At 41.4% G+C, this 26,806-nt stretch overlaps 1 protein-coding gene across 2 annotated transcripts in view; it reads right to left on the bottom strand.

Annotated features, from left to right (window-relative positions):
* The window catches only part of LOC129729392 (nitric oxide synthase), a 163,795-nt gene that overhangs the window by 66,389 nt on the left and 70,600 nt on the right, over positions 1-26,806 (bottom strand). For both annotated transcript variants that reach the window (XM_055687941.1, XM_055687942.1), the window contains exons 4-6: positions 9,592-9,728; positions 2,336-2,498; positions 383-474 (exon numbers count right to left, since the gene is read on the bottom strand). In XM_055687941.1, the coding sequence (XP_055543916.1) occupies positions 383-474; positions 2,336-2,498; positions 9,592-9,728 (392 nt within the window). The remainder of the gene's footprint in view (positions 1-382; positions 475-2,335; positions 2,499-9,591; positions 9,729-26,806) is intronic.

Below are 26,806 nucleotides of genomic sequence, written 5' to 3'. Positions count from 1 at the left end.
GCAGGACAATGAGTAGGGTAACTCTCGATTAGTGTTTTAATAAGGTTTAAAAGTCAACAGTGAATAGTTAAGTCGACATTCGTTTCTTAAAAACCGCATGTAAGGTTTCACAGACCGTGAGGTAGCGAAAACTATTCTTTTTTATATTACTGTAACCCTTGATGAGTGTTTATAATAAGTGATATTTTTTTAACATCTTTCAAAAAAATCATATGCAACTATTTCAAATGATTTTATTATTAACATTTTGTTCAGTGTTCCTGCGAAATGCTTATTGAAAACCATAGATTAATTTTCCATCTACTTTTGAAAAGTGAATCACTTTCTACACAAAGCCAACAGAACTAACTATCTTCCCCAGTACTCTTCGTTGTACACTTACCTCAGATTTCCCTTGTTGGTTGCGTACTTGATGTGATTGCAAATTGCTTCGAACATTCCACTGGTGGTGGTAACGTAGCGGCAGTCAAAAACCTTCAGCCAGAGAGACAAGCCAGTCAACCGGCAGAATGTTGTCATCGAATCGGAAACCGGCAGCAGGCATCAGGCATTTCAATTGCATCGTGTTTTATCACGAGGCACGATGTCAGGTGTGATAGTGAATGTCAAAGTGGCCCATAGAAAACCACCGCCAGGATGTGATGATGATGTTTTGTCAAGACGTTCAATGGAACAACGTACCATGAATGTGGTTGGAAGTGAGACGGCAGCATCGATCCGTGTCGTGAAAAGAATTGAAAAAAAGAGATAAACAATATTAGTCACAAAGAAATGCACTAGTCAAACAAGTCTGAACTTTGCAATATCTTACTCTCATATTTGCATATCACCCTCAACAGTATTTCATACCCACGCTTGGAATTCAAAACAACACGCACTATCGCCTCACAGAGCGATAGCTTACCGAAATACATAATTTCCCATGAAATTTCCCAATTTGTTTTCTGCTACCCCAAAGCTAGACAGACAGCTTTATCCAGTACACAGCTTGCTGTAATTCGGACTTCGACAGAATTCACCATGGACAGCCAGTGCGGTGCACAACAAAGCGAGTGTAACTCGCAACTTGTAAACGGAAATCTTTCGCCAGGATACGAAATATGGTAATAAGATGCAAAATTCTACTGTGACCTCCCCTTCTCCAAAAAAAAAACACTATAAGTAAACCTAGTATGGATGCCTGAACCTGGCACCGGAAGAAGAATGTGGGAAAAAAGCGGGTGGAGAAAGGAAAGAAACCAACGTTTCGCCTCCGCACAACGAAAGCAAAATAAAAATGAAGATGGTCATGAATTAATTCGGGCATGCATCAGGTGGTTTTTCTGCCGATTGAGGTTTCTCTACGCTGCTGGGTATACAATTTGTAATATTTATTTATCCTATTACCAGCTGGTGATTTTGAATTCGACTGTGCTTCATCTGGCCAAGGATTGAAATGGTTGGCATTAAAGTGGGAGTTTCAACCTAATACAGTCTATTTTACGTTTTCTCTCGCCTCTAAGGAGTCCCCATTTTCGAGCTGTATACGAAAAGCTTCGTTTTTAGAACAGGTTTTGACATTTTACGTTGGCCAAATATTTGCTTTTAATTTGACAACTAATGAGTTCACAACTTACCACTGTTCCAAAGCACTCCCGAACATCAAGCTCCCCAAAATATGCACTTATAACACCATCCGCCCAAGAAAACTAGGTGGTTCACTATAATTGAATTAAACGTGCCGCCTGAAAGGGACTAGAAAGCGTCGATTAAAATCCATTGAGCACAAGATAGAGAAATAGTTGGGAAACCCTCATTGAAAATGTCTGCACCAATCACTTTACTGTCGTTGGATGGAGGACGGCTTCACCGGGGCAAATGCAACGCGCAACATCCTGCCCAGCCTCTGCAGTGGCTATGCCATGTCGAACAGAAGCGATCGTTGAGAATAATTTAATTTGCTTCCCATACTTGATTTAATTTACACCTCCTCCGAGCAGTTTTGCCAAAGCAGGAGCGGAAAAAAAGTGAAAATGTTGCTACCTCCCGGGGAAGCCAAGCAAAAGTCTGTGCTAATTACATAAAGAGTGTATGACTCTCAATTTAAATAATTAATGACTTTAACTATCCATTTCCCTGATGCTCTGTTTTTCTTTTGTATTACGGAAACTATCAAAGGGAATTGTTCCTAGTGGTGTTCAAAACGCGCTGTACTCTAACCGACAGAAGTGCCATAATCCGTGTTTGAAAATCACAATGACAATTTGAGCATCCCGCGAGTAGCTTCAGCTACAATCTTACGAAAGCTTTAGACTTGGCAAGACGACAAAAAAGCTAAAAAAACCAGCGGCCTTACCTGCAGCTTAGACCACTGTATCCGGCCGATGCAGCGAGACGAGTTGCGCCAGGCCAGTTTTGCACCGTAGATCAGCTCCGTCTCGGTGAGGCTGTAGGATCCTTTTGATTCCACCTCCTTCTGTACCTGCTGCCATCGAGCGTCGTGGGCGGGAGATTTCAGTCTATGGAGTGTAAAGGTAAAACAAATTTAAAATTGTTCATCAATAAAAGCAGAGCTAAGCGAATGAAAGAATAATAGAAAATCGCATTTCGTTCATTGTAACTAAATGTGTTTAAATATGTGATAAGAACTATTAATGCAGATTACTCCTCGAAAACATTATCGTTTCAATATTATATTTCGCGTGTTTGTGTTGATCAATCAATTGAATCCTCTGCAAATACTAGTCACAATAATCAACAGTAATCGATTATGTCTGGCATTAAAATTGACGAACCAAACATTTCCGATTAGCACCGGCCACAATCTGCAGCACCTCGGTACACAATTGCAATTATCTTTACAAATTAAACATGATTGATTGATGAATTGAGCGTTTTAATTTCGATTCGTACATGCATCTAGTGATTCCCTTGGCCATTTACTGCAACAACCGCAATGCGGTTCAAACGGCCGCAAATAAATAGTAAATGTATGAAACCGCACAACCGAAATAGAAATTATGGTCAATAAATTCACACGCCATACAACTGCGAACCAATCGAAGCTCAAGCATCAGCAAACGGGGGAAGAGGGATTAGTGTTCCACTCATAGAACGAAACCATTTTTAAATTACAATTGCACAGCAAAATGTTCGTACCATTCTGGGGTAACGGTGAGTTCATTGATAAATTCCTGTGAATGCGGGTGGCAAAATTGTAGGGCAATAGAATTTCAGATTGGGTCAAATTGCAACCGACCATCCGTGAGCGAATCTACACAGCAGACATACGTTTGTGGAACTTCGAACTCAACAACCTACTGCACTGTGTTTGGTGACAGTCTAGAGTTTCATTGTGTGGAACTTGTTGCACTTTATTTGAACAAAACATTACAACTCGTCTGGTTGAAAATGTTAAAAAAATTCCAGGCAAAACGTTTGAAATAGCATAACGAAACCTCCTAATTTTCTCCCATTGAACATTGAATTATAAAATCATTATACTGTCAACAATCACTAGCCGTACAACTGATGTACCAACTGTGCTGCCCGCGAACATGTTCTAGTGAAGTTCAGTTTTGGCAGGCGTGAAAAAACCCCACGCGTGTAATCACTTCAGATGACATTGGATAGCCGATCGATACTACCGGAGGATGTGGTTTCGAACCGTTTCGATGATGAGCGGAGCTATTCGCTAACAACAAATGGGAACATCAGATTGTTGCTAGTTTTTTTTTTTGGCAGATGTTTTTCGTTGGTATCGTGGCAACTTTGAAACTCAGTTTTGGCGACGCAGTGCGTACGTACAACTGGGCCATGCCAAAACCAAAGGTTGCTTCAATAGGACCGAGTAATACACTGCTCGTGAACCGCGCTTGGAAATTGATGCCAAATAACCCCTTTTGGCTAAATTGTATTTGCTTAGGATTTTAGCGTTAAGTTCACAAATTTGGCAAACTGACATTTTCGTGCAACCTTCTGACTAGAATTACAATTCTATTCGTATTTAAGCACAACTTTAATCGGCTTGACAATTGTAAATAGATTCGAGACCCAGTTGATCTCTATTTGATATCGAATTTCCAATTCATTTCGCTCCAGTAGTGCCGATGATCGAAAAAAGCTGCCAAAGCTCTGGTAAGCACCTTTACCCACTCTACACAATCGAGCAAATTTGCCTACACATACATTTGCTGAACTTGCAAAGGTGGTAATGCACACGACCGGAAACGAGATAGTCCTTCAAACACCCGCTGGGAATATACTTTTCACCTACGTGCGGCCGCCGCTAACACACCTAACCCGTGTACTTGAACGCTCCAATAGCCGTAGCACGGGACACAACAGGACGGAACGAAGAACGGAACAGAAGAGCACTGTGAGAATCAGCCACAGTGGTTGCTCTTTCTTTGGAGTAGCTTTGTCGGAAAGCCCGGCGACGGGGAGGGATTACCGTAGAGTGAAACGAATTTGCATCATAATAATTCACACGAATTTCGCATGGGATGCTGTCAGTTATAAGCGAGTGAAATTCACAAATTTTAACAAAACTATTTTGGGAACGGGGCCCGCTACTGAATTTCAGGTTATCCGAAGCATCATACGAAATCTCACGCAAGTAACAGTAACCAAACACTAAAACGAGGCAGAATCAAAATCTTCTAACTATGATAAACGGTTCATTACAAATGAGTTAAATATTTTCATAAATGGCATTGCAGTGATAGGATTTCAGACTGAACTCTGTAAGTTCGACCCGTGACAATAAAAACCTAGCCTACTAACCTCACTTTTCTGACAGTTAATGGTAGCTTTGTTTGCGTTTTGGACTTTGTGCTTTTTTCTGTTGGAGTACAACTACGTATACGATTGCTCCACCAAAAAAAAAAAGCACAAAATCCAAAACGTAAACAAAGTTACCACTAACTGTCGGAAAAGTGAGGTTAAAGAGAGTCGGTGAGATGGTTTATTGAATTGCGTGTCGGATCTCCACGCTTACTGCGATGAGTAGGTAGGTACTCGCTGTTAATGGAAAAAAAATCGAATGCGATTATATTTATTTTTGTACTTATTTGACATGGTCCTTAGAGGGCTTAGAACAGCAAAATTAAACTACTATGAAAAATCAAGAATTGAATACGAAACAGAACAATGGGTAACGAATAAGGATAACGATTGGAAGCTCGGTACATGGAACTGTATATCGTTCAACGCCCCGGGGAGCGACCGGATTTTGCTGCATAAGCTGGAACCCCACCACTTCGCGCTCTTGTAGTTTTGCCGGAAAGAAGAGAAGGTACGAAGGATTTGCGGCCGCAGGTCACAGTACTGCCAGAGTGGAGGCACAACCAATGAGCTGGGTACCGGCTTTATGGTGGTTCTACAACTTCACTATCCTCAATGTGCACTGCCCTCACGAATGTACAGAAAAAAGCATTCTACGCACAGCTGGAAAAACTCTACGATAGCTGCTCGCGTCATCACGATCGTTATCGGGAACGTGAATATATACAAGCCGATGATTGGCCGGCACAGCCTGCAAACAGTGATGAACGATAACGGCCAGCGATCCGTCAACTTCGCAGCTTCCCCAGGACTGACAGTACGAAGTACCTTCCTAACCCGAAAGAACATCCACAAAACCACCTGGAGAACACCCGACCAACGAGAAACAACATCTCGAAGCGGTACCACCCACGGCTGAGGGGTGCATCGCCTCTCGAGGAAGGCTGGTGCAGCATTCGCACAGCTATCGAGGAGACCGCAACGACAACACTAGGAGTGGAAGCACCTAGTGGCAGAACCGACTGGTATGATGGGGAGTGCGAGGCAGCGGTGAATGAGAAGAAACGGAGCTGAGCGATATACCTGGGCAAGTCAACGAAAGAGAACAAGGCCAATTACAAACGAGCACTAAACGACATAGCCACAATTCTCAGGCGAGAGAAGCGCCAGCAAAAGGATCGTGAACATAAGGAGCTGGAGCGGCTGTATCGTGCCAGTGACACGCGGAAGTTCTCTGAGAAGGCAAACCAGTTTTGCAGAGGCTATGTGCCGCGAGCGAACATGTGCAACGACGTGGATGGGAACCTTCTCACGAATACCAGCGAGGTGATCGACAGGTGGAAGGAGTACTACGATGGACACCTGAATAGCGATACAGTAAACAGAAGCTGAGCAGGAACTAAGTAGAAGCACCAGCGCCCAGCGAGCTTTTTAAACTTGGAAGAGAGGCGCTGGCTATAGCGCTGCTCTCACAGATCCTGTTCCGTCGTTTAACTATCACCTTTAATCAAGAGGTTCGTGGGCCAGTACCAAGCGAGCTTCATGAGAACCCGTGCCACCACGGACCAGATCTTCTCGATCCGACAGATTTTACAGAAATGTCGCGAGTACAACGTACCCACACATCACATCGACTTCACGGCGACCTATGATACAGTTGATCGAGGTCATGCACTACAACGGATTTCTGGATAAATTGACCCGATTGATTAAGGCCACCATGGCGCAAGTGATGTGCTACGAGCGTGTTTCGGGGATACTCTCGAGTCCCTTTGAATCACGCAGAGGATTAAGACAAGGTGCTGGACTATCCTGTTTACTGTTTATCATCGCCCTTGAGGGTGTGATTCGGAGGGCGGGCATCAACACAAGGGGCACGATTGTCACAAGGTCTGTTCAGTTTCTGGGCTTCGCGGATAACTTTGACATCATAACTCGTAACTTTGTGACGGCGGAGGAAACTTACATTCGACTGAAAGCCGAAGCCGGACGAATCAGACGGCGAATAAATGCGTCCAAAACGAAATACATGCAAGCGAGAGACTAATCTCATGTTTTTGTTTATTGTTAATGATTGAATGATGTTTTCAAATGACCTGATTCATGAAAGTAAATCGATCAGACAATAATTTCTTCAATTTAGTCAGTACCCAACTTATCAGTATTGATTGCTGGTTGCACTGTTTCAACGATGCCAACCTTCTGAACATCGACTGATGCTTTATAAGTGTAGTGGTTTAGAGCTGCGCAATACTTTCAAAATACGCTAGAGCATCAAATGCGTTATGCTCAACGCACATGCGTTGTACTGGTTCCAATTTAAATCAGTAAATGCACTAATTTCGCTCATAAATGATCTGGTTACGCACACTCCAACTTTTGCGTGTGGTGACCGCCGACAATAACACCAGCAAAGAGATCCAGAGACGTATCCAGGCTAGAAATCGAGCCTACTTTTCTTTTCGAAAGACACTTCGATCGAGTCAAGTTCGACGATACTGTACAAAACCCTGATAAGATCGGTAGTTCTCTACGGAGTCGAGACAACAACGGTTCTCGCGAAAAACCTCAACACTTTTAGAGTTTTCGAACGGAAGGTGCTGCAGACTATCAACGGTGGAGTACAAACGGACGACGGAGAATAGCGACGGCGCATGAACCATAAACTGCACGCACATCTGGTAAAAGTCAATAGGTTGCAGTGGGCCGATCACGTCGTAAGGATGCCGAATGACAACCCTGGGAAATCACTTCTCTTCAGCAACCCTGCCGGTACCAGAAATAGAGGGGCGCAGCGTGCACGATGGCTCGACCAGATGGAAGGAGACTTGCGAGTGATGAAACGCCTGGGGAACTGGCGAAACACAGCCCAAAATCAAGCCACCGCGGCTTTCGTCTGATTGGTACGGTAAGGTAAGTAACCATTACTGTGAATTTAGGTGCCCCTAGCAAAGATAACGTTTTCAAAGACTCAAATGAGTTTTCCCGGAAGCAAACGTAGTAGCACCGAACCCGGCGAACATGCGGTCTTTTGGCGCACTTCAGCATTTACTAGGGACACCAGAATTCACAGGAATGGGTAAAAAGCTATAATCCGTTTAGGGAAACTTGTTTGAATTTCGGGGCAACTTTTTCGAAACCATGATCTAGCGTATTTTCAATTTATTAAACGACTCCAAATCATTGCACAGGAGAAGTATCATAGTGATGATTTATTTTAGTATTAGCAACTTTTTCCAAAAGGCTGCTACACACAAAAGTCGGATGGTGCGAAACTTTAACGTGATTTACGTGGAAGAATTTTACGCAAAAAACAAGTAACAAGTCAAGTATTTCATCGCAATTTACTATCAAGTCAGGAGTTCTCCAAGGAAGCAACATAGGGCCCTTGTGATACTGCTTCCAGGTGATGGTTGCAAGCTGCTGTGGCAGATGGCTCGAAGTTGTTTTTTGAAATTCGAACTATCGAAAACTGTCGTTGTCGTCAAAAAATTTTAAATGTATTTCATACTACTAAATGCGAAGTTATAACTCTCCATCGTATTTTTGAACCGGTTATCTTAAACTATCGCATCGATAGATTAGAACTGAAGACGGTCGATCATATAAAGGTCCTTGGTGTTCTTCTTGACATTAGACATTTATTTCACCAGTATAACGTAACGATGATTTCAAAAGGTACACGCCAGTTTCCGCCGGTTTCATTTCAAAGGTGGGCCGTGATTTCAACGATACGCACTGCCTAAAAGCGATTTACTGTTGTGCAAAAGTTGTGCGAAATGAGAGAACACATTGATTGATCAAGGCATGGGGCATTCGTCAGAACTTCAGAACTACCAGACTTGTAATTGGTCACCATTGCAAAGTAGTACGGTAAATCCACCAAAATATAAATCTATCATCAAATCTAGCATCAAATTTAACCCTCAAACTGAAAAAAGCGACTAGAACAGTGAGAATACAAACCAAACACTGCGTTGAATCTGTGGAGTTTTCAGACAGCAGTTAAACATGTAGAATGCTTTGGGGATCAGTGCCGACGCGACACCGGAAACTTGAAAATATCTATTCCTTAGTACCCAGCAATTTCAAGAGCAATTTAAGCAAAAAGTGCTGTGAAATCGGGGCACGAATCAACGTTTAAGTTATTTCAAGATGTTGATTCAGAACATTCTTCGAAGCACATCATTTGATATAGTGTTAATACAATAGTACAATAGTCAATACAATAGTCAATACAATAGTCGACATTCGCATTCAAATTTGTTTTTGATGTATTTTGTACCATAAAAAGATTTGAGTTTTATATCTAACCATCATTTAACTATCAAATGTCTCGAGTTGAAATCTAACCAACACGAAAATCATTACTTAAAGCACCTAGTCAAGTCACCCCACTGTACGGCAGCATGCGCTATAACATACGACCGCTTGTACGTACAGAATTTGCCCACGGGAGCAAATCCGCTAGTAAGACATTCAAATAGAAAAAAAAAATAAAATAAACGGTGGCGCGGGGAGGAGGGTAAAGCCGGTGCCGACTTCGCTTCCGGAATCGTTCATCCTTGGTGTACTTTTGTGGTGAGTACATCAGTGCGGTTTGCCTCGACCGAAGCATGCTGTTGAATGTCCCTGATAATGCGGAATTCACATCCACTGGCAGCCCTCTGCTGTACAATCACTGGTTTTGTATTGTGGTTGCATGGCGGTCTGGATGTTCAGCTCGGATTACACTACGTTAAGCTACCGAGTATTGTAGAATTACTACTGCCGATGTGCCGTGACTGAGTTGAGAACCAATCTCGAGTTCATATAAATTAGACTCACCTTCTAATAGAAGAATAGTACTGGTCTAGGAAATCTTTGGCATGCTGCAAAACGATGTCTGCTTTTCTTGGCTCGGTTCCCGTTATATTGGGATGCATAATGCTACCCATGCACACTTCACGATTGCAGTGCAGCACCTGTTGGTGAAAAGAAAATAAGAAATATGATTCTCACGCTCCTGAACCGATTTTGTTCATTTAATCCATACAGCCAACCGCATCGCACCCACACATGCCTTTCTATAACAGGTGGTTTTGAAAAATGACCAACTTTGGCACAGCTGACATTCCAATTCCTCACAGCAGGCTGGGCGGAACATTTATTTTGCAATGCAGCGCCTACCCTTAGCGTGTAGAATGGGAAGTTCAAGCATACAGACATTTTTTGCCTGCGATAAGTGACGTCACTCGGTAGCCTACTGTGCGTGAAAAGAAGTCAAGAAGCTTGTTTGCGGTGGAAATTTTTCAGAGAAGCGACACCCGTCACTGCCACTTTGTGCTCGTTGGGGGGCGATTTTATTACCTCTTTGACATGTTTGTCCGGTGTGTACTGTATACTAGACTTCATTTTGCTAAGTAACGAAATTTAAGATTAAAGTCTTCTGGGAGGAGTGGCTGAGCGGTACTGCCGCTCATAGCAAGTCTGTCCCAATTGCAATTTTGTCAATTTTGCGTTTATTTATGGAATCAATTCCTTTTTAAATCTACTTTCGATAAAACAAATATTTTTGAATACTTCGTTCTGAGGAACTATGAAAAAAATAGCAAGTCGGTTTGTCCCATAGCAAAAGTGATCGCAAGTCGGTCCCGTTGCAAAAATCTTCGCAATTTAACCCCACAGCCAATAATAATTATGAAAAATGTGATATTCACCACAACTTATGGTCTTCAGGTTTAGAATTGGATGTACCAAGTGATATTCGATAGGAGGTTTGATTGAATTTTACGCGTTCTACATCGTGTGGCTCTAGCTAGTACAATGTTTTCTTCATAACAAAGTTTCCACCAGTAGCTTCGTTCAGCTGTTGTTTGTTGACAGTGAACGCTTTAGGTGTGTCACTGTATTGTTAGTTAAAGCATTCTTTAGTAAATGCTACTTTTCGTATTTTTTCCGTTTTTTATGAAAAGACGTGGGCCAGAATTGTTCAATTATTGTCGTGAATTTCGTTTTGAAGAATTTGAACCTGTCCGCCGTCACGAACGTGTGACCGCTATCAGGAAAATTAAGAACAAGTTCCTACACCCAAACTGATTTCGAATTTATCAGTAGTATCAAATGTAAAAACAAAATCTAATTTTATTTTGAGCGGTGCAGTTGCTACATTGTGTTATGCTTCTCACAAAAAACTTGTTTAATGAAGCACGAGAGTAGGTCATTTATGAATTGACCAGCGATGGATTCATTCCAAACGCAAGCTTTAGCACCGCCATCGATTTGTAGTAGCTTGTTTTTCATCACTGGTCGTAGCCAGCGTTGTTAAACTCGCTCGCAAAAAGCATGCGATACTCCAAGTGGCGTTCTCGCCGCTACCAAAATCTCACACTAGAGATACTCCTGTCGTACTGTTTCTCGTTCTCTTTTACTTTTTTTATTTCACACTACCGAGCGTTGATGCTCGTGTACTTTCCCACTCGCGAGTACCTCCCTTTCTCGCGAGCACAACCAGCGGAGGTGATTATTAAGACCGTCAAAACGCATTATGACGATACGGAGTGACAAGGCACGACGAAGCGGAGTGGCAAAAAGAATATTTCGACGAGTAGGCAGGGATGCCACATATACAGATTTATCAGTTCTTATACAGATTTTTTGTGTATTTTTCATACAGATATCTGTATATACAAATTACAGATTTTCTAGAAATAGTACAGAACTATACAGTTTTTTTTTGATTTTCATGAGGTCGCGAAATGAACTTTTCGATATAGTTGAAAATCGAAAATGAACTCAAATGCTATTGAGCGTGTTAGAGTTTTCATTATATTTATATGTTACGCGTAAGCGTGTGCATAAATGAGTCAATGAACAAACTATGTTGCGTTTTTTTCATCTAAGGCAAATGTTGAGTAAATATGCAGAATTTTATACAGATTGAAATATCACCAAGGAGATTTCCTGAGATTCGAAATACAGATAAAAATGTGGCATCACTGCGAGTAGGTATTCCGATACCCTACACGTTCAAGCATGCGATTCTATATAGATTTATCACCCCACTTTCGGCTGTCGGTGCACGATGCAAAACTGCTTGGCATCAGTTCAGCGATTGACAAACCGCATGCGTGAGTCGGTGAACGAAGCATTTTCGTTTTCGGGCACATTTTTTCAAGCACTCCTAGTCAAGTACTCTTATTCGAGTACTCGCGTACTCGGCGTGAGTAAAAAGATAGAAGAGAATTTGCGAGCGGTTGTATGCTGGCTGCTGCTCTGGCAAGTGCGTGAATAATAAAGAGTGTCTCGAAGGTGTGTGTGCGAACGACTGGAGAAGCGTAGCACACATCTAATTCTCAAGCAGAAAGGAGTGGATATGTTATGCTTCTCGCTCGTTTAGCAACGCTGGTCGTAGCTGGCTATGGGACTGACTTGCTATCATTCTGGCTACGTACCCTAAAAGTAATCGCATGTGAGTCCCAGCTTATGGTTTTCAACAAATTTTAATCAAATTTCGGTGTGTATGTGAATTTTATGATGCAAAAGTGTTAGATTGTCATTGCAGTACTAAATTCTGTTGATGGTCTTGATTGAAAAAGCATTTGAGTGCAAAATTTCACCAAAAGTGTTACGATTTTCAATTGCTGTTTTCTTATCAGCGCCAAAACGCAAATGGGACGGACTTGCTATGAGCGGCAGGGTAAATGTTATTACTGGGAAACTAACAGAGTTCATTTTGAAATTCTACTCCTATTCCCTTTGAGTTCCCAAGTAAGACAATATTGCTTCAGAGTGCTAGGTTGATCGGGTTGACGAAGCAGGATAATCGAAAGCAATGTAAGAAAAACTCCAGTTCGAAAAATTAGAATAAAAACAATTGGTTGAGCTCTAAAAACTATCAATATCAGGTATCAACAAGTTTCAAACCGTTTTTAGGTTTTTGTCTGTCCTACTTTCATCCCAAGATATCGAACGAAGGATGGGTGAGGTGAGCGTTCTCGAGTTGTTGGAACCCTTGAAAAATGTTTTTTTTTGCCTACTTTTTCTCTGCTTTTAACGTTAATAATTTAAAACACTTCGTCATGTTATCTCTTTACACTCTTGCAAAAATAAATTTTAATTACTCTTATGGCACATTTCTCATCTGGATGCGATGCGATACAAAACATGTGTGCTACAATGCACCGGATAAAAACTAATGGGGTTGCATGGTTATTGTTGATTGTTTGTTATAGAAACACACAGCAATGAATTCCCTCAACCACTCTTTGAATAACTTTCAATTTAAGAGCAAATATAATTCTTTACAAAAAAAATCAAGACAGAATTTCGCTTTTTCACCCGATTGTCGAAGCAATTCACAGGGTTATCACCAAAGCAATGCACTTCCATCAATCCGAAAGTGACCAATACTTACTTAGCCACTGGCTGATAGCATTATGTGATGGGAGCTCTTTACGGGGCACTCGACCATGCCAGAGCTATTCAAGCCGTACAACGGTTACCTACACCCTGTGAGCTATCAGCTTACGAGCCCTTGAATGTTCAAATAAAGATCCGTAGGTTCCTAGTTTGGTGTATCGTACTTCATCGCCAACAGTATGCCCGCAAGATACAAGACCCCGTGCAACAACAACGACAACAAAACAAGAGGGAGCCAGCATTATGTCTTTAAAGTAAAACGGAAAACATCTTGAGTAGCTCTCCACTGTACGAGCGCTCGCAATGTTCTCATGTGCCGCTGGTGGATACTTGAACCCACCCGGCAAAACGACCGGGAGAGACGACAGTCGATGTGTAATGTCCAAAGTTATGTTTGAACAAGTCGTTGAACAGTGAAAGCGTTTTCTTTTCTCTTTTTTTTGGGCTTAGGGGAAAACGTATCTTTTGTGCCACCGAAGCTGCTGCCAGTTGCCCGGAAAAGGTGTGCAGCGGGCTGGTGTTGCACAGTGGGGAATCGCTGGCCATCAGCCAAAAAAGTTTTTTTTCGTTAGCTGTTTCATAATATTTTTCCTTCATTGCTATAACATTCAAGTGTCTAAATCCAAAATTTGGGAGCAATATCATGTAATCTGAATTTTTAATGACTTGTCAAAGCTTGGCGAACTGGAATTTTTTTGCCTTTTTTTTAATAAATAGTACATAACTTTGAAATGCTCTGTAGCTTCAATGATAGCTTAAATTTTTTTGGCGTCAGAGAAAAAGTTGTTGTAAATATTGTGCAAAACAAATCCTTTTCATTAGATATTGTGAAATTTGGTTATAGCAGGCCTGACACTAAGAAAAGTTTAAAAAAACGTGATTTTTTGTAGAAAAATAGCTTAAAATTTTAGTTGCCGCAGTTTGCCACGGTTGTGACTGCATTCAAAATTTAGGTAAAAACGTAAGCTTTCAAATGCATACTGTCCGCTGTAGCGCAAAACTGCGCAAATTGTCTTTTTAGTGAAAAAAGCGATGGCAGATTTTTTTAGTCTTCATTTTCGAAGTTGAAATTTCATCCAGGATTAGTTTTAATCATAACCATGATACCCTATTATTTAAAATTTATGATATCGTACTCAATCCGTAAGGGTAAAAAATAAATTTGGGCGAAAATCACAAAATTCGTAAATAAAATTTATAAAATAAGTGTTAAACAAGAAAACAGTAAACAAATTTTTATGAAATTTTAATTATGTCAAACTTTATCACTTTCTGCAAATTTAAAACAATTTTAAAACATTCAGCCCTTTTCAATTTATGATAATGAAATTCGCTAAACTGATTGAAGTGTCAAACACTAGCAGCAAATTCATACCGTCAAACTCCGGCTAACAATAGCCCGTTTGAAGATTGCTTTTGCTTCGCACTCGTTTGCATACAAAAGTAAAGCAAACATTTTGCTTTATGAGAAAAAAATCACAGGAGGGTTGTGTGCTAAGCCACGACCGCGAGGTTGAAGTAGAATACTTTTACACAGCTCTACTTACGGCTGCACATTAACCTACGGCCGGGCGAAACGGTTCACGCCGCTTTTCGCGTTTAGCCTGGCAGAGGCCTAATGTGCACGGCCAACACAATAGGAAGGTGTTTTCACATTGAAAATTAGACACGGCTTTACTGGAGTAAGTGTTGGCAAATGCATCTACCGCTAATACCGCCGCTATCGTACGGAAGCGCTTCGTTTCTTGTGGGGAATAATATCAACAATGAAAAATGACGCGCGTCTAAGCACACCCGAACTGTTTCGCCATGCCGCTTCCATTTACTTCCTTATAACATCCGCCTCATGGAAGTACCGGCTGCACCTACCGCTGAGGCTGTTACCATACTGCTACTGGTACCCTAAACTATAAACTCTTCAAATTAATTTATTTTAATTTTATTTGTCCTCAAAAGAACAATTGTTCAATTCCATATCGGATATAATGCAATCGCAGCTCTGTAATATTACCGACAGTAATATTCTTCTGAACAAAATGATCCAACTTTTCCATTAGAGGAAGTGCCGGCTGATGTACGGCAAAAATCTCGCCCGATCGCTCGCGTTGGCGTTCGTTCTCAGGCAGAGGCCTGAGACGTGGTGACCAACCACAGGGCAAGTGATTTGTTTAATTTGAAGGCAGCCACAGGCGCAACCCGCTGATATATTCTGTTACCGCTGAGTGCTGATATCTGCTGCTGCTGCTGTCAACGTTGTAGACGGTCCATCCAGCTCACCTTCCGACTAATAAATTTAGCTAGTTTTTCCAGAAACACTCTTTAATCGCCGAAGGGTGCTACGTAATAGGCCACGCCCTATCAGTTCAGTTGTTCTATTCCCTAATGTTCTTCAGACAAATTATTCCACAATTCGCATTTGATTTTTGTATCCAGCGAATAAACACCGATGGTGCTCTCACACACGCAACGGTTTTAACCCGTATCTTATTGCGGTTTGTAACATCAAGCGATTTCGTTTGCTCGCTGTTGCGTGTTGCATCATGTTGCAACTTGGCAGCTGGGAGACGACGAAATTCTGTTTATGCTGATTGATTGAATCGACTTCATATTAGCTCTGCATAGTCGAACTAACTGCTTTTGTGAATGCGTTCTAACAGGGCAGTTTATTATTCAATGTCGGTTATGCTGATCGCAGCCTTTGCGCTGCCCCTACAGTGGGGGGTTTACTTGATAAAGTGAAGGTAAAAATTAGACAACTACAACAGAATTTGATTGCATCCCGCACAGAATGTCTGCTTGTGTTGATGCCAGAAAATTATTTACCTTCAATTATTTTTTATTTGCCTTGAAAAAAAGCATTTTGCGGTACAAAATCGGTTGCTAATTACAACCTTTGAGCTGCCCTAACATTGAGGGAATTAAAATACACGGACAACATGCACTTTGGAGGCTATTTCACATTCAGTATATTAGACGGGTGCGACAAATTTAAACTGCTAGGATGCAACACAGAATGCTTGCTTGCGTTGACAAAAATTATTAACTTTCAATGACTTGTTTATTTTCCTTGAAAAAGGCATTTTGATTTCCAAAATTGGATTTCCTGATGGCAATCTTCATGCTGCCCCAACAAGGGGGGAATAATGGCTGTCTGGCAACACACGCTAACAAAAACCGCGCTGCTCCTGAGACGTGGTGACCAACCACAGGGCTAGTGCTGCTGCTAAGGAAGGACGACTGCTGTTGTCGCTGTCTAGAACTATTATGAGCGGCTCCGGCTAAAACAGTCTCTGATATAGGCCAAATAGCATGTTTTCAATTACAAGGTATATGATCCTGTCGACCGTGCTTGGGAAGCAAGCATATAACGACCAATCAGAGGTCGAATTTTTCGTTTTGACTTGGCTTGACTATTTTCAATAGTACAATAGTGTGAATAATAAAGAATCTTAGAAGATTTTCCAATCTATTGCTGCTAGAACGAAGGAAATCCATCGAATACTAACCGATTTATTAGCATTTGAAATTGGACATATTTTTCATTTTTTTCGGTTTTAGATTTTCATTTCACATCCCTATGTAGCCGAACTTCCTGAGAGAAGTATTCTACTTCAAAACAAAAAACAGTCGTCGCCCTCCGCATCTTTTCGTATTCATTTTGAACGTTGTGTCATTCCAGTGTCTTGGATTTCAAATTCATAAATTCGTTGAATTTCTTATGGAGCTTTCAACTTCAGCGGCACCACCTAATTCAATGTCTAGTAAGTTATCAATTCATGGTGTTATACATGTATTTAAATGTCTCGTTTCAACCATAGAAACCGGATTAAGAAGATAACATTAAGAAGATATGAAACAATGAAACATCGAAAATCACTAGAAGAAATGAAAATTGCAGCGAAAGACATTTTTCCTGCTGATAAGTATAATGAACTTCAAATTTTCTGGAAACAATTCAACATAAGACTTAAGCGATCACAGCGGAAGATGATGTTGATGATGATGACTTTTTCAATTTGTAACTAGTTTGTATTACTTATGTTGTTTTAGTTTATTTAAAAAAATATATATATATTTAGGCAAAATTCGTTTAGTTCGAGGAGTCGTCCATAAATTACGCATTTCTACTTCAATGGGGACGCCCGGTGGCACTTCTTGTGGTCAAAGATCATATAATTCTATAAAAAAAGAAAAAAAAGCCAAAAAATATTAAAAATTGGGTTTCGTGCTTTATGGACGGCCCCAAACAAAAAATGGATGCCAAATTCGTGTTCAGCGCCCCAGAATTATGTAAATACCAAGTTTTTGTCGCATTTATCGACACTTATTTTGCTTGGCCAGCCTTTGTGTGGAGTCGCCCCACTGTGTGTTGGTTTGGTTTTGGTTGACTGGTTTACCATTCAGTTGGGAAATTAAATTCCGTAGCAATTTATAATTTTCACTTACGGTTGACACCCTTCCGACCTGGCGATGTAGACATATCCATTAGTGTTATAGATTTATTGTAGAAGTGAACCCAACCCTTCAGTTGGTCAGAGCGAGTTGGCACTTGGTTTCGTAGAAATAAATCTTCTTCTCTTTTTTTTTTTTTGATAGGGAGTTACATTGTAAGATACCGTTTATTGCAAAGCTGTGAGTGGAAGGGGATGGGATTGAAAAGAATCAAATACATTTACGACTGGTATATTGTATTCACAACTCGACCAATCCAATTTGTATCCGATTTATTGACGAAGGTCCGACAGTCGGAGGCGGAGTTGTTTGTGTTCAAGGCACTTTTTCCCAGCATTGCTTTGACGCTAGAAACTGCCTTCATCAGATTTATCAATAATACACGATTTGAAATATTACTCTGAAGGGACTGGCTGTTTGGCAAGAGGCTGGGTGTCAATTTCCGTTAACGTATACCGTAGGACAGAGAGGCTTCGCGAGCTTAGGAAGAAATACTCTGAAAAGGTTCGCAGAGAATTGTTAACTCGCAACATTAGCCGATAATTCCCACTGGTGCTGTAATTTATGCTGGCATCACTTACCCTCGGACCTCAGACGAACAGGAAATCGTAAAGCACGTAATAAAATATCGTTCGAAAAGCAGCAAGAAAACAGCCAACAAAAATTCAATATGAACATTTTTGTCACTCTATCTTAAGTGTTATGATTTGTTACGACTTCCTGAATTGCGTGACATAAATTCGAAATATTTGAAGCCACTCCTTGCGGACTTTCTTCTTACCAAAGGTGAACGATCGCAATGGTTTTATACTCTGGTGATTTATTATTTCAAATGAGGCGTTGTGGGTTGTCCAATTTCCCAGTATGTTTTCAACTTATTTCAGGCTCATTTTTCATAAAACTTCCTAGCCAAAACTAATGTTTGCTACAGTAACTCTCGAGCAGTTATTCTTCACAGGAATAAACTTTATTTTCCTCCTACTCTCTAGAACTGACGCAAAAAAAAACTAAACACAGTATATAAACGGTACTTTGTAATACTTCTTCTCTCGTATAAAGCATCTCTTTGCTTGTTCGCATACCACGCGAAAGAGTTCCTGGATTTTTTTTTCCTACGCTTCATGTGAAGATGACTTAGAGACAGACTAACCGACTGCTGGCAGACACACAAATTGTGCAAAGCTTGGGAAAATTGGAATTCATATCGCATTACATCGCATAAAAGTGTCACGCGAATGGTTCTTCCGCCCAGTTCTACCCTCAAGCGGCAACCGTATTGCTAGATATTTTTTGTCACCCCCTTTTTTCATATCACGCTAGTAGCACCAGTTGCTGCTGCCACTGGGTACCTGTCGCTTGCAGGAGTACTTTCCTCCGGCATTTTCCACAATACTGCGAATGATGACAAGCGTAGTGGCGACGTTACGTCGCCCACTGGCCGTCGGGGAAATCACAAAGGCTGCCTTCCGGTGTAGCATCAATTGTCCACGAGCGATTAATTCAGTTGGCAAACGTGCACAGTAAAGTAGTTGGTTAAGTTTTTCAAGGTTTCCCTCGGTTGCAACAATGGGTCCAGAAAATACCCCCGGCAGAGTTCTAGTGTTAATAACGTCAATAATTTAAAACACTTTTTTGTTCGTCAAAATACTACCTCGAGAGAACAAAAAACGTACTCGCAATTACGTTTTAACTATTCCTCCCACATTTGAACCACGTTAGTTATCAGTGGTGAAAAAACGTGGGAAAATCCAGCACCGGAAGTATTCCACACTCTCACGACTTCCCGTAGTTGTCTGCGTCCGTGTGCCCCAGTATCTCGGCACACTGGTTGGACAGCCACGGAACACAGTAGCGAAAGTCGATCCGTGCAATTTCCCTCGGGCTTTCCACTCCACATTCCATTTGAACCCTTGGTGATTGCCTCTTGTGGCGACCAGTCTCCCGAGGAGGAGTCATTTTTTCGCCCTTGCTTCCCGCGTCTGTTCGAAGGCGTGCGCGCTCGTGACTAGCGGCTCTGACTGTGGCTTCAAGTTGTCTCTCTAATATTCATTCCATTCAACTGCTGTCATTTGTCGAGCGACTGTGGTAATATTTTTTTCCTCCAACTCCGACGATGGAATGACCGCGGGGAGACATATTTCCGTATGCTTTTCGATTTTTTTGCTACCCACCTAGATGCACATGGGATCCATAAACCGTTGATTGTCATCCGTATCCCCCCAACCCCCGCTGCATGTGCTGATTGTTAATATTGTCAGCTGCAGCAGCGCTTAATCCTGCATTGATCGATAAATCCGCTCATTGTCAGTAACAATTGCCGTGAATAATGGAGCTCACTTCAAAGCACGATTAACAGTTCTGGCAAAATTATATTGGACGGTGAGTGGCTCGGAGCCGAATTCGATATTTCGGTTTTCACTTTGTTTGTTTTTCAAAGTGCAGTCACTATTTTTGATGTTTTATATTTCAATTAGTTGTGATACACTATATAATTGAAAAAAGCAACGACAGTATACATGGGAGTATAGAGCCACTTTGGCGGTATTATTGCAACCAAGAAACCACAGGTGATGTAAACATCTACTACTCTTCCACTAACTCCGGAGTGATTCGCATAGTTTCTCAATAACGTGTAGTCTCTAATAGTCAACAGACTTTCAAAAGAAGAATGAGGATTTTAGAGATGCATTAGTGCAACAATAGATTCATGAAAAATCAAAGTCTATTAATATTCATAAAATGATTAGTATTTCTTCAAACTATGAAGTTACCTTACACCATTTAACTATATTTCACAACACGTTTTTCCGCCAAAATAAAAACAAACACCAACCTTTCATCATCTGCTTTGTTAGCCAAAAAGTCAGCTGCAACATCCAACAATTTACCCCAGGGGAAACGGGATGCGCTTGTTACCCAACCAGATACAAGCTCTGTCTGTGCCTGCTGGCAGATATGAAGATAGCTTACCCTAATTCATCATCACCGCTGAGCACGCTCGGTGGCGGGAGTGAAAAGAATTTTCGCCTAATCACGATCCCTTTCAAAGCGTCGTTAGCTACTGTGCGACGGAGAAGGTGTCAAGATGAAGACGTTCCCTCACCCTGACCCCCAACGACGCACGCTGCAACCGACACTCGGTTGCACTGACAGTTCACTCCCACGACGGTTGCGCTTAAAATTTTGCATGTTTCTTATGGAGAAACTTTTCAAACTTTGGTGCGAACGCTGCTGCAGACCTTTCTGGGTACGGTCTGTTTAGTAAATGATAATTCACTGCCAAATGAATGCTGCAAATTTTTGAGCGTACAACAGAACTGCTACTCTTTCAACTGCCGTCACCACCTGACGCCATCCGCCATAGCCTCGATGGTAAAGATTCACGATAATGTCGGTTAGTGAAAATAACTACTTCCGTCGAAACAGAGTTTCACCTGCCCTGCAGCTGGCTGCTAACAGCACTAGAACATGATATCTCGTCTCAATCTGTGCCATTTAGAGTGCAGCTTGTTTGTTACACTCCCAGCCTGGATCTCCCGGGTTGCACGGGTTCAACTGAGCGATGTTTACATGCGGGACCGTTTTGTAATTTGAGCGCATTGTTTTCGCCATTCGGCACTCTACATGGCGTTTTTCCTTTACTCAAAGGATTTGCTGCTACTGACTACAGAAAATAATCATTTGTAAGATCTTCTTGTCTACACGTTTGCCTGAATTGTGCACTACGAAACGAAGGACAATGGCGCGTGTTTAGCCGTACAGTAGCTTTCCAACTTATATGCGACATTATGGGAGATTAAAATTTTTTTTGTATAATTTATCTTCTTTCACCGGTGAAACAGACAAATTACATTGACCAACATTTGTCTCAGTTTTTATCGTTATTGATACTCATTTGAATTCCGATGGATTTTAAAAGCATCTCTCATTCAACGTTAATTGGCAGAAAAAACACCGAATGCCTTGTTTTCCTTTATTATCCGTAATAATTCAATAAGGCCCCTCGAAGAAATTCCCAATTTAAAAATGCATTAAATGCATTGAACCCAAATAACCGTTTACATCAGGTTATAGCTCATTCGCCGGATGTAAACCCAGCACCGTAAACTTTAAAAGCTGTACATCATGCCAACGTGAAACGAGATTCCGCACAAATTTCTGCTTATCATGGCGAAAACAAAAGAGTCATTTGTAACCATACGGACGCGGAATAAAATACTCTCGTCAAATGAAAAAAAAAACATTAAAAAATGTTAACATCTGCTCACGTTCCGGCTGCGTTCCCATAGTATAACCTTTTCCTCGCACGTTTCACGAAAGTTATAATTTGATGAGCTTGCACAGCGATATGGCAATCGGAAAAGGTTCCTTCTGCCTCCTATTCCTTTCATATCCATGAAATCGACAGCGAACAGATTTGTTCGAAACGAAAAAATTATCACCATACGGTACCGTAAAACCATGGGATCACGCAAATGAAAACATCCAGCAGTAAAACTGGAATCGTAACTATATTACGACGCGACGATATTTGTCATTCAGAGGCCTGATTTGGGAAATCTGTGAAATGATGTTCTGGTTTACGATAGTTTACTCTTTGGAGCCCGATGTTATCTAATGCAATGCAACTAGTTCAAACTGTTGGAAAGCAAAAAGTTTTATAGCGCCACTTTTCATACGAATGTCTATCTAGTCTTGCCACATCCAGCAATTTTACTGTATTTTACTGTCAATAAATGACGTTACACTTTATAGGTACTGGTTTCGTTCCATTCCGTATTTTATTATTCTTCATATTTTGGTTGTTTTAGTAGCAATTTGAGCATTGTTTTGATTATTGAAGTTATAAGCAAGACTTTTTGTAGAAATCTTCACGGCAGTAATTTAGCAGCAAACAGCTAGTGTACGGGACCTTAACAGGGCAATTCCATAAAAATGTCCCAATTTTAATGTTTTTTTTTTTTCATTATCATCTTTGATTTGACTGAAACTTTGCACAGCTTATAGGTATAGATGTCATTTTCTGCGAATAGTATTTTGTTTTTAATCACGATGATTGATGATAACAAATACACTAAAGTCGCTTTTACACGGGGGATACGTGCCGCGTAAAAAAAACGCGTAAATTCCGAAATCCGTGTTAATTCCGGAATCCGCGTAAAAACCGCGTAAATTCCGGAATCCGCGTAAAAAACCTGCGTTAATTTTGCAATCCGAGTGAAGAAGAACCGAAATCCGCGCAAAAAAATACCACGTAAATTACGGAATCCGCGTAAATTCCGGAATCCGCGTAAAAAACGCGTAAAAAGCGACCTTAGTGTATTTTTAAAAACAAAACGGTTCGTTTTACGCCTTCGGCAAAGTTACAGATAACAATTTTGTCGTCAATAATCCCTAAGGTACACTGAATTGCAGCCAATTCTGCGACGTAAGTCACGCAAAAGTTCAAACTTAGATCATCAGATGTGTCCTCTCAAAACGCGCACTAATTGCTCTGGCTACCCGATCAGAAAGGCGAAACAAAAATGTAACAGAGGCTGTTAGTTTGTTATGTGAAATATCTTTCAGGTTGTGTTTTATTTTGATCCCGTTAGGTGTTAAAATAACATAACCCATATCAAACTTTGTTACTAACGTATCAGCTTTCTAACAAAATTAGATAGCACATAGAACAGTATAATAAAAACCATTGTTATAAACAACAGGTTTTGATAGAGACGAAAAAATTGTTAGATTTGTTTCAGAACAACTCCATTTCATGATTTGTTATTATAACTTATTCAGATTCAATTTTGTTATCGAAGGCAAATGGGAAAATACAAAATCGTATCAAAATATGTTATTTGTATCTCCCGTTGATAGAATTTTGATATTTTTTAGTTATGCTCTCCTGATCGAGTATGCACAACAAATGTGTCAAAAGGATAACGCAACAGTTGCGTAATGAATACATTGACAGAGATCGAAATCAGAATATGTATATTATACACAAAATCGTGGTGTTTCGGTAGACTTCGGTTTTTGGCAAACGATCAGTTTTGGGGCGCTCAAAAAACCGCTGGTAACTTTCGCGATTCGGTGCGTATCAAAGGCTCGTGCATCCCTAATCACCGTCAGCAACCGAAACAGCCAGTAGCGAGCCTTGTTGCAACGGAATATACTGACACTGGTGCCAGTAACGTGGAACCGAATGCATATGAATAAAACCAGAGTCGTCGTTAAATGCAAAATGTTTTAAACAATTCCAATGTCTTTTTAATTGTTATTGATTCGACGATGTTTTTGAATGATCGGATTCATGCTAGTGAATCGATCAATTCATATTTGCATTGACCTAGTCAAAAAAATCACCAAAATCATCAGTATTTATTACTGCTTGCACTGCTTTAACGATAGCAGCATTCTGAAAAATATTACCAATACCAGTACGAATCATCATGGCAATACTAGCACCGGTTAATACTTCAAAAGTGTTTTGATTTCGAGCCGCCCAATACATTGAACATTCGCTAGAACACCAAATGCGTTATGAACAACACACATCCGTTGTACTGGTTCCGAAACAGTACTAAGGATGCTCTAGAAAGACGCAATATTGATGTGGTTACGCACAGTCCAACTTTTGCGTGTAGAAGCAAGATTATTGAGATATAGGAGACGGTTAAATTATTGAAGTCACCGAAGCCAGTGGAGCCATTGAGAAGTGATCCGTCAGTGTAAAACATTTTATCGCAATTGAGGTTACAAAGAGTGCTCATCGATGTCTCCCTTGACGCTTCGTTTACGAGCCGGTGCCAATATCCGCGTTTCTTTGCTTTATAAAAACTAACAATGATAAATGATATAAGAATAGGCAAATGGTCGCAACCGTGGGGATGTGCAATTCGATGTCAAACAAAAAATAGTTCCACAGCGCTTTGACGCTATAGAATCCTCCACCTTAGTGGATGATGTACCCATCGAAGGATACGATCGCTGCAAGGAGGGCCAGTCAACTGCTTCAAAAACGTTTTAGCTTTAGGTAGAAATGCCATCAGAAGACTTTTAAGAGGGTTAGTTATGTTGAAATCTTCGAGGATCCATCCACAATATCAGCATACTTCAGCAGTCCAGATTCTGGCTGATTCTTGGGTGAAAATGAAGGAATAGTTGGGCAATTTGATGTTCCTGGAACTGAACTTTGCAAACCCCGGAGGAGTTTGCTTCGGCTTTCCAATAGCACTTTCAGTTTTTATAGCATGTCATTTCAGACCTTTCCTAGAAAGTTTAGGACAAGAGAGATTTTTTCTAGTTCTGGAAGGTTCGCCAACTGAATCGTCAGATCAGACTCATCAGTCGACAAAACCTCGAAAAAGTTCGGGAAAACTAGTTTGGTGGCAGCGGCCTCTTTAAGCGTTTCTGCGAAAGTGTGCTTTGAGCGCTCTTTCATAGACCGTTTAATCTTGTCTTGGCGCTGTTTGTACGCAGGGCATGCGGACAGCTCGAGCGGAGTCTGCCCACAATAGAGGCACTTTTCAGCACCTTTATCGTAAGCATCATCCACATGTTACTCTCCGTTTTTGCCACAACGTTATTTATTGCCGTAGTGGGTGGCCGTATGACCCAACTGCTTGTCAGTTCTTTATGGTTACGCACCTTGTCCGCGAGCACATAGCTCGGCAGAACAGTCCCGGCAAAAGTCACGCGAAAACAGTCTGATTGCGTGTCGAGCGATACCGAATGCAATCGCTTACAATCGAGTATCTTTACCGGTTGAAGGCTGGAGTCCTTGAAAAGCCCTTTTCCAGCCTTGAACAGATTCTCGACGGGCAGACTCGAGTCGATGACCACGCCGTCGATCTCCACTGCACGAGCTGGAAAGTACACATGGTACTCCAGCGTGAAAAGCTCACAAACAGCAATTTCATTCGCTTGCTTGAGGCTTGACACTAAAACACGCAGTTTATGGGGGCGAACATTGGTGATTTCGGTCACGGCTGAAGACCATATCCCTACTAATCTGCATTGTATTCAATGGCTTAGCTTTCGGCCGAAGAAAGACAACCCAGGGGCCCGGATATCCGTCCGGGTATAGTTTTGCCCGATGAATCAGGTCTTGTGAGGCAGTTTTTCCGACCCACGGCACCTTGTCTATAGCGATTCCATCTCCAGAATCGCACGAATCGAGTACTTCTTCGTCCATTTCGGACGGACGAGGGAATCAAAACCGCAGACACAAATATACAGCCGACGACGTAAAAAAAAACAAAAAAACTACCTTTGTTTGCAGGTTATCGGAAGCCAATAGTCCCAGTCACTGCTTCGTGCTGCAAATGGTGGTGCCGACACCCGGCAGTGCGGGTAACTTGCTTCTGCTGCTTCCCTGCGTGTTTTCACAGCACAGAATCGCACCGAAAAACAACACGCGCCGTATACAAGCGGTGTAACTAACAATAGACCAAACGATCGAACGGACTCAAACAATGCGCGTCTGTTAACAACGCAACAACGATCCTGTCTCCTTTGAGGTTTACTCCCAACTGCCGGGCCGGGACGCGAAGTTACATAAAAGCATATCCAGGGTGTGCGTTCGCCAAGGAAAAGAGAATGTGTCCAGAAGGGTTACTACACCCTCTTTCAAAACATCCGGTTCCATTCCAGGTTGTCCTCTTGGATCATTTAGGAACGTTCCCACGTTCATCCAAGGGAAATGTACACCTCTTACTTATGATTTGTGGATTCTCAAAATTTGTGCTAACGAAACCAGTTAAAATGACCAAGTCAGTACCAGTTTCTACGTTAGACGAAAACAAACAATATCGCACGCTAGCCTGGGGGCTAATACCGGTCTCGATCAACTAGTTTATTAGTTGAGAGAATTCGTTATCGATATTGTTTTTGGCACATTTTGCACCGTGCCCCAGTGCTGAGTTGAGAAAATTTCCAGCTCGAAAAGATCCTCGACTCGATCGGGAATCGAACCCGATATCACAGCTGTGTGGGAGAGCTAGCCGACCGACATCGCTAACCACAGAGCCACGGGGACCACTCTATGTTAGACGATGTGGTGGCGATTTTTGGTTTACCAATAAAAATCATAACCGACAGAAGAACAGCTTTCATCACTCGGGCGTTCGCAGAAGTCTGCCAGGGATGGGTATTCAACACACAAAGATTGCCGTTGGCGCTCCAAGAGGTCAAGTAAAGCGTT

This window comes from Wyeomyia smithii, chromosome 3, assembly GCF_029784165.1.
Source record: "Wyeomyia smithii strain HCP4-BCI-WySm-NY-G18 chromosome 3, ASM2978416v1, whole genome shotgun sequence".
Lineage (NCBI taxonomy): Eukaryota > Metazoa > Arthropoda > Insecta > Diptera > Culicidae > Wyeomyia > Wyeomyia smithii.
Note: the sequence above shows the minus strand (reverse complement) of the source record. Positions and strands in the feature narration are given on the sequence as shown.